This window comes from Psammomys obesus, unplaced genomic scaffold, assembly GCF_907164565.1.
Source record: "Psammomys obesus unplaced genomic scaffold, mPsaObe1.curated_primary_1811, whole genome shotgun sequence".
NCBI classification, from domain to species: Eukaryota; Metazoa; Chordata; class Mammalia; order Rodentia; family Muridae; genus Psammomys; species Psammomys obesus.
The window spans coordinates 7,757,057-7,765,560 of record NW_026586589.1 but is presented as its reverse complement, the minus strand read 5'-3'; the positions used below and the strand labels follow the sequence as shown (position 1 = coordinate 7,765,560).

Sequence of the window (8,504 nt, the reverse complement as noted above, 5' to 3'; positions counted from 1 at the left end):
TTGTCTGGGGTCTTGTTCATGTAAGAGCTTAAGTAACAAAACAGCAATGTGGAGTCCTGAATGTGAAAACAGACACACAGTCACACACTTAGGGAGGGCACACAAGGAAAGCTAGGACTTGCTCCAAGGATAGGTTTGGTTATCAGCCTCATGCGGCCACAGCCGGGGAAAGTGGCTCCACCATTACAAATGGGTCTGTTGTGTGAGAGATCTTCTGAATGTGTTCATAGAGACACGTCATGCAGTCAAGATGAGTGGAACCAAAGCTGCCTCGTCAAAGCAGAGTGGCCCTCATTCAAGTTTGCATCCATCTAAACATTACTAAAATATAAGGGAGGGTATTTTATTTTATTATTTTACTTTATTTTATTATCTTGAGACAGGGTCTCACTATGTAGCTCTGGCTGTCCTGGAACTCACTATGTAGACCAGGCCAGCCTCTAACTCATAGGGATCCACCTGCCTCTGCATCCCTCATACTGGGATTAAAGGCATGTCTGATTAAAGCCAATTATGAGACTTTTTTTAAATTTATGCTACAGTATCCATCATCTCAATCAAAAATTACAATATACTCATCTGCATGATCCATAACTATGTTCCTGGTCTACTCTGTAGCAGCTGATCAGAATCACCATCACAGTGTTAGGGAGTGGGCTGAGGCTTGTTTATTGATGCTGGTTACTGCCTGGGTACACCTATCCTTGTACCCGACCTGATTGGCTGATTAAACGGCCTATACCTGGGCAGGGCAGAATGGGGTAGGCGTGGCTAAGGACAGGAGAATCATGAGAAAGAGGTGGACAGAAAGAGAGGGGAAGGATGTCTAATGGCTAGACCAAGATGGGTTAGCTTGGAGGAGAAATCATGTGGGCTGGGAGAAAGGACGCCAGTAATGGTGTGAAAAAGCCCAGATGAAGAACAAGCAAGTATTTTGGGATTATGGATGGAAGGTAGACCAGATGAGGATGATTAAAGCGGATGGCATGGGATGGGGGCTGGGAGGTGGAGGGTGAAGTGATTGAGATAGTGTAGATAGAAATATCTTCCTGGCCGAAGGTAGTAAGGCGATTATAAAATCTGTGTCTTATTATTTGTGATAGCAGGTTAAATAATAACACCACAGTAATTATAGGGCTAATAATAAATATTATACAGCCTAACACTCATTTTTATTTACACACTTATATTTTATTTATACAACACCACACCTTTTGACTTTTCAAGGAGAATATTTTGCTGGTGTCAGCAGGATGAGTACAGTTCTATAGCAATCTTGTTTGTTTCACAGCATTTTTCTTTGCTGATGGCTGCTAAATTAATTTTTTGTTTTCCTCCTTGATGACATTAGTGATTCTAATTTCAGTTTCACATTTGTTTTTCTCTTGTTTTTCCCTCTTGTAACACTGGCAAAAAGCCAGGCATGGTGGCGCCAGCACTCAGGGAAGCAAAGGCAAGCAGATCTCTGTTGAGTTGTAGACCAGGCTGGCCTGGAAGTTCAGGATAGCCAGGGCTGTTACACAGAGAAACCCTGCCTCGAAACAAAGCAAAACAAAACAAAACACACACACACACAAAACCCCAAACCAAACCACTGGCAAAGGATCCAGTGATAAAAAAAAAAAAAAGTGAGCTAAAAATTTAATTTCTGCAAAAAAAAAAAAATTCATGCAACCTACTCTAGTGTTTAGTTTTGTTTTGAGACAGGGTTTCTATGTGTAGACCAGGCTGGCCCAGAACTCACAGAGATCTGCCTACCTTTGCCTCCCATGCTGGCACCAAAGGTGTGTGCCACCACACCTGGCTATCAAATCCCTCCTCCGGAGGACTCGAATCCAATGAGCTTCCCATCTTCACAGTTCTCCATACTGTTTCCTCGAAATACTCTTTAGTTTTTCATAGCGCGATCACGTGTATTACAGTTCCTGTTTATTTCTGACTTTCTCTCTCTCCTCTAGTATGACAGCTCATCAAGGGCACTGCGCCCTTTCGGGTCCTATTAACCAGTGCATCCCCCAAAACCACAATAAAATGTGTGCCCTGGAAATCCTCCACATTGTTGGAGGAAAAGATTAGCAAGTGGACCTAGGCATCTATGGAGGGCAGTGTGAGGAAGTCTCCAGGGTTTTTAAATGCATTTTTTCTCCTTCAGACTCTCATAAACTCACAGAAGAAGGGGGGGAGGGACAGGAATTTATTTCTCCAGTCTTCAATCAACAGATTTTAAGGAAATAAACAAGTTATTAGAATAATACATGACATCATATGGATATTTCTACTTTCATTAAAGCAAAAGAAAGAAAGGAAGATGAGAACACAAAAGAAACAAGCCTTTAATAACACCTGCTGTTTTGGCTGAAGTCAGTATAAAGAGATGTCTTTTGAAGCAACAAAAATAGTAAAATAAAGTGTGTTTATGCTTGTTGCTAACTGTGCCAGTCCAGCTGAGCTGCAAGAGTGAAGATTCAACTGATCCTGCAGAGGCAGTCTTTGAACCTCCAGCCTTCCTGCAGGTCCTTCATCTCCCTACAGGAAGTATGCCTAGGGGCAGCAGCACAGCAGTGCCTGCCAGCCCTCAGATAAGAACGTCCACACACTATACAGTACAAAAGAGTTCCTGAGGAGGCCAGGAAAGATGCTTCCTTGAATTTCTCTCTTGAAAATGTTCTGTGGTGAGGTCAACCGGGCTATTTCAACTCTTCTGTGTCCATGGACCACCTGCTGCAGGTAACAAGGCTGCTGGCTGTACATGGATCAGTGAGGCAGGAGTAGCCAGGCCAGCACAAAGTCACAGGCCCACTCTTCTAATGTTGGGTCCACTTGATGCTCTTGAGGTCAATGCCATCCTGCACCATCTCCCAGAGAGGACTGCCAAAGAGAAGAGGCACTGAGGGAGGAGGCTTAGATAGGAAGCAGTAGCCTACACTGCCTCTCAGGCCCCAAAAATGATTTGCCTCTTTCTATCCTGTTGCTCCTCTGACTTTTGCCCTGGTGAACCCCAATACAAGAGATGAACAAGCCTTTCCCAGCTTCTTTAAGTCCAGGTCAATCCCAGCATCTTCCTAACTTCCAAAATCAAGAATACCATCTGGCTTTAACCCGAAAGGATGTCTGAGATCTCAGGCCTGACCATCCCTTTTGTACAAGAAATGCTACTGAGAAGACTGTGGGTAATGATCTTAGACCAGATTTGCTTTGATGGTGGTGGGAATGATGACGATGAGAATTGTTTGCTTTTGCCTCTGAAGATGAAGCCCAGAGCCTCACACACTAGGCATTCTCCTCTGCTGAGCTACAGCCATATACTCAACTATTGAATTTTGTGGCTTCTATTTCCCCAATGAATTTTCTTCAATGTTACTGAATCCTATCCTTTGTTTTTGTATCTGAAGAAAGGTCTTACTCACAGTCTTTTTGGGGCAGGCTGAGAGCTATAATGTCAGACATGGACCTGAATCCTGGTTTTGGCCTTGTGCTTATTTAGGCAGATTCTACCACCGAACTTTTAACCTCAGCCTTCCCTTGATTTTTGTAGGGCTTGGTATCAAACCCAGGGCCTTTTCTTTTCTTTTCTTTTCTTTTTTTTTAAGATTTATTTATTTATTATTTACACAGTGTTCTGCCTGCACACCAGATCTCATTATAGATGGCTGTGAGCCACCATGTGGTAGCTGGGAATGGAACTCAGGATCTCTGGAAGCGCAGCCAGTGCTCTTAACCTCTGAGCCATCTCTCCAGCCCTCCCAGGGCCTTTCCTAATGCTAGGCAAGCAACCTCGATGCTATTACAAAAACCTAGTTTTTAAAAAAACATTCTGAAAAACAAGAAGCTAAGGAGGCCTACGTTCTTGCTTTGTGGAATCCTTGAGTCCTATAGGCTCTTTAAACTTGGGCTCTGGCAGTGTGAATACAGAGCCTACGGACAAGACGGCAGTGAGCAGCACAACTCCTCCCAAGGAGTCTGCACGCAGCAGTGCATACCTCATTTCTCGAAGACGTTTCACATGGTAAATGCACTTCTCCACAGTGTAGTCCACTTCCTCTTCTGTTGTGAAGCGGCCAATGCCAAACCTGAGGTAACACAGAAGATCTCTACACCTGGCAGCAGGTTCGATTTTGTTTTCTTGACTAATACTCACTGAGGACCTACTAACTCAATCCTAAAGAGAGGGCTGGGAGTGTAGTTCAGTTGGTAGGGTTCTTGCTTAGCATGCACAAAGTCCTGGGTTCAACTACTGACTGCACAAACGGCATGGTGGCACATGTCTGAGATCGCCGCAGAGGAGTGGAGGCAGAACAAGCTGGGTCACTCGTGGGTACAGAGTGAGCTAGAGAGACGCCAACAGGGCTACATGAAAGCTTCTGGCTCAAGGAAAGAATGAAAAAGGAAGAGCACAGCCCTACCTTTCTAGGTAAAAGTTCTTAGAACATAGCTTGTGGATCAGAATCAATTGAGAAGCCTCCTACGCCTACTCCAGATCTGGTAGGCAGGGGATCTGAGTAGAAGACTCAGACATCTTTATCTTCATCAAGATTCAAGAAGTGGGCTAGAGAGATGGCCAAGTGGTTAAGAACATTGGCGGTTCTTCTAAAGGCCCCAGTTTTAATTCCCAGCACCACATGGCAGCTCACAACTATCTGTTCTAAGAACTCCTACACCCTCATGCAGACAAAACACCAACACACATAAAAAAGCCGAAAAAATAAAAGATTCATAAAGGGGGCAGGGACACAGCTCAGCAGGAAGAGTGCTTGCCTAAATGTATGCCTCCCCAAAACTGCAGGAGGCATAGTGAACACACACCTGTAATCTCAGCACTCCAGAGCTGGAGGTCTGAGGACAGAATTCAAGGCCAGTCTGGGTTCCTGACAAGATGTTACCTTAACAAATCAGGAATACAGCTGGGCATGGTGGTGCACACCTTTGAATCCCGCACTCAGGAGGCAGAGCTAAGCGGATCTCTGTGAGTTTGAGGACAGCCTGGTCTACAGAGTAAATCCAGGACAGCGTGGGCTACACAGAGAAACCCCGTCTCAATGCCCCCTTAAACAAACAAACAAACAAACCCAAAACACCAGGAATATACACCCACTCCTATGAACACCCACTCACTCCCTCTCTCTCTCTGCACCGGAGTTCACTGACCTGATGGAGGAGTGTGCTAAATCCTCATCAGCACCAATCGCTCTGAGGACATAAGAGGGCTCCAGTGATGCAGAAGTACAGGCACTAAGGATGAAGACATAAGCCTTTCAGTGCACAGGATACACCCAGGGTCAGCCCTCCCAGTGCCCTAGAATCATAGCGTAGGGACAAAAGAGATATGGCCAGGAAATGTGCTGGGGCCTGGTGATGCCCTGTAGAGCCTAGGACTAAATCCAGCCTTTCTGGTCCCTACAGTAGATGGCGTCCTTAAGCAAGTACGCTGTCAAAGACTGAAAGGGCATGACAGCCCATGCACTGGAACTGACAGAAGAGCCAGAGAACCTCCTGTGCGCAGGGCAGAAAACAATGTGTTACCCTGGAGGACAGATAAACCTTGGTGGCTGACAACTGTTAGCCCAGTCCTGCGAAGGACACATACATCTTCATCCAGGCGCGGCGGGGCACATCTTTATTCCCAGCCCTCGGGAGGCAGAGGCAGGAGGAGCTCTCTTAGTTTGAGGATAGCCTGGTCTACACAGAGCATTTCAGGATAGCCAGGGCTACATAGAGAGATCCTGTCTCAAAATAAAACAAAAAAAAAAAGATACCTGCATCTTCTAGGACCTAAAAGTCACCAGCTGCTAAGAGAGACCTGTTAGAATGGTGACATCAGCCTGTGGCCACCAGCAGAAGAGTGGCTCTACCATGCTGGCAGCCCCACCAGGAAGCTGCAGGACATGTACGGCAGTTAACAGGCAAGCTAACTGGTGCTCCCACAGTGCCTGCCCCCTTGGTGCAACTCACCTCCCTGACGACAAGGCCACATCCTTGAGGGCCATCAGCAGACTCTCCCCTTCCACATACGCAAAGGACAGGTTGATACAGCCTGAAAAAGAGAACATTCCACATTGGCGCTCTGGGTCTCAGCGTCTGCCAAATGGAGGCTCAAAGCTGGAGGCAGAGCTCATGGGCACACAGCACACCTGGCGTGGAAGAGGCGAGCATAGCCACAAAGTATTTTTCAAAAACAGAAACAGCATGGTGGGGGTGAGGAGGAGACCGGGTGGCTCAGCAGGTATAGCCCTCGCTGCACACGCCTAAGTTCCATCTGAGACCCACGTTAAGAGTGGAAGGAGGGAACAGACTCCACGAAGCTGTCCTCTGACCGCTGTAAGTGCACTGTGGAAGGCATCCTCCAGCCCCACATAATAAAAGCCGTGCCTCAAAGAAAACCAAAAAGGGAAGGACAGACGTAGATTGAGAGCGCACGTCCGTACCGGGGTAGTGCTGTGTAGGGTCGCCGTTCATCACCACATCCGGAAGGCTCTTCATTATCTTCCGTGTCAGCCGCTCTGCTAACCGGGAGATCCGCTTATGGTCGTACTAAGGAGTGGGCAGGGAGAACTAAGTACAGGGACCAGCCACCGGCTCAGGCAACGCACTCCAGAAACCCTTCTCCTCTACCCAGGCGTGACTAGGTACCGCACAGGCCCTTCTTGTCCTGTGTGTGGAGACCACTGGATCTCCAGCACTGGGTGCCGTGCCTGGTGTATGAAAGGTGCTCAGTAGCTGAAAAGTTTAGCAACCTAGAGAAGAATGGATTGGTAACTACAAGTAGGGCATATATGTGGTTTAATCGCCTCACAAGGGGCCGCAGGAATAAGCAAAGCAGGCTTTTATTTCAGTGTGTGTGTGTGTGTGTGTGTGTGTGTGTGTGTGTGTGTGTGTGTGCGCGCACACGTGAGAGTTTTACATTCACTTACTGAACCCAGCCTTGTACATCCTAGGCAAGTACTCTGCTACTAACCCAGCCCTTTACTTTTTGTTTTGATCCAGGGTTTTGCTGTGTAGCCCAGGCTGGCCTTGAGCTGAAACTTCTCCTGCCTTAGCCTTTAAGCACAGGATGCCAGACCTGACTCAAAGATGGGGTGTTCTGAGACCTCCTCTTCCTGCAGCAATCAGATGGCTGGGCGGGGTGGGCTGCTGAGAGGGAACTGTTCTCCCAGACACCTACCTCCATCTCTTGTTGTGCCAACTCACATGCAGCTCCCAGCCCCACCACCAAGGGTGTGGGCACTGTCCCAGACCGCATACCCCGCTCCTGCCCGCCTCCACTCTGCAGGGCCTCCACACGTACCCGGGGTCTCCGGCGGACATAGATAGCGCCAACCCCTAGAGGAAGAAACGTTGTTACAGAAAAGAAACGAAACTCAGATGAAACGAAATATTACTTTCTTTCTTGATAATGTTTTTAAAGATTTATTATGTATACAGTATTCTGCCTACACACCAGAAGAGGGCACTAGATCTCATTATAGATGGTTCTGAGCTACCATGAGGTTGATGGGAATTGAACACAGGACTTCTGGAAGAACAGCCAGCAGAACCATTCTTTCCCAACCTCTGAGCCGTCTCTCCAGCCTCCCAAAATGTTACTTTCTAAAGAAATTAAAATACAGGTGATGTATGCTTGTAATCCCAGCAATCAGGGAGGTAGAGGCAGGCAGAGGCAGGTAGAACGTTGTGTGTTCAAGGTAAGCCAGGTCTACAAAGCAAGTCCAGTCAGCCAAGGCTACACAGAGAAACCCTGTCTCGAAAAACAAAAACAAAGCAAAACAAATTGAAATATTATTTCAAGTTTTATACTTAATTTTTTCTAGATTAAAGAAATGCAACATGGAAACTGATTACTTTGTAAGCTTATTTAAAGTTTATAATTTAAAAAAGAAATAAATGGTGTTGTCCACATACAAAAAACAAAACAAAAACAAATGAAAAGAAGAAATGGAAAAGGCATAATATTTAGCAAAAGTATTCAACAAGTTATATATACAGCAGGTATAATATATAATATGACCAAAATTGTTTCAAGCAGCTCCCTATGCATGAATGAAATGACATCACACCGGTTGGGGAGATGCTCAGGGTTAAGAGTAATGTCTGCTCTTCCAGAGATCACCTTTTGAATTCCCAGCAAACTTGACCATCTATACTGGGATCACATGCCCTCTTCTGGCGTGCAGGTGTACATGCAGACAGAACATTGTATACATAAGAAATAAATCTTTAAAAATAAAAACATATATAGATATTTTAAAAAATGACATCACATACGGATTATTCTTAAGAGAATTAGAAACCCACTAGAGAAAAGGCACGTACTGCTCTTGAAAAGGACCTGTGTTTGGTTCCCAGAAGCATAGAGTTTACAACTGCCTGTAACTCCAGCTCGCGGAGGTTCCATACCCTGCCCTCTTCACAGGCACCTGCATTTACTTTTGTAAAACCCATATACAACCATGTAATAATAATAATAATAATAATAATAATAATAATAATAATAATAATAATAATAATAA

At 45.6% G+C, this 8,504-nt stretch overlaps 1 protein-coding gene across 1 annotated transcript in view; it reads right to left on the bottom strand.

Annotated features, from left to right (window-relative positions):
- Nucleotides 1-2,179: 2,179 nt before the first annotated feature.
- The window catches only part of Nfs1 (NFS1 cysteine desulfurase), a 17,562-nt gene continuing 11,237 nt past the window's right edge, over nucleotides 2,180-8,504 (bottom strand). The window contains exons 8-13 of the mRNA XM_055602309.1: nucleotides 7,160-7,317; nucleotides 6,423-6,528; nucleotides 5,950-6,031; nucleotides 5,146-5,229; nucleotides 3,981-4,070; nucleotides 2,180-2,868 (exon numbers count right to left, since the gene is read on the bottom strand). Of these exons, the coding sequence (XP_055458284.1) occupies nucleotides 2,805-2,868; nucleotides 3,981-4,070; nucleotides 5,146-5,229; nucleotides 5,950-6,031; nucleotides 6,423-6,528; nucleotides 7,160-7,317 (584 nt within the window). The 3' untranslated portion in view covers nucleotides 2,180-2,804. The remainder of the gene's footprint in view (nucleotides 2,869-3,980; nucleotides 4,071-5,145; nucleotides 5,230-5,949; nucleotides 6,032-6,422; nucleotides 6,529-7,159; nucleotides 7,318-8,504) is intronic.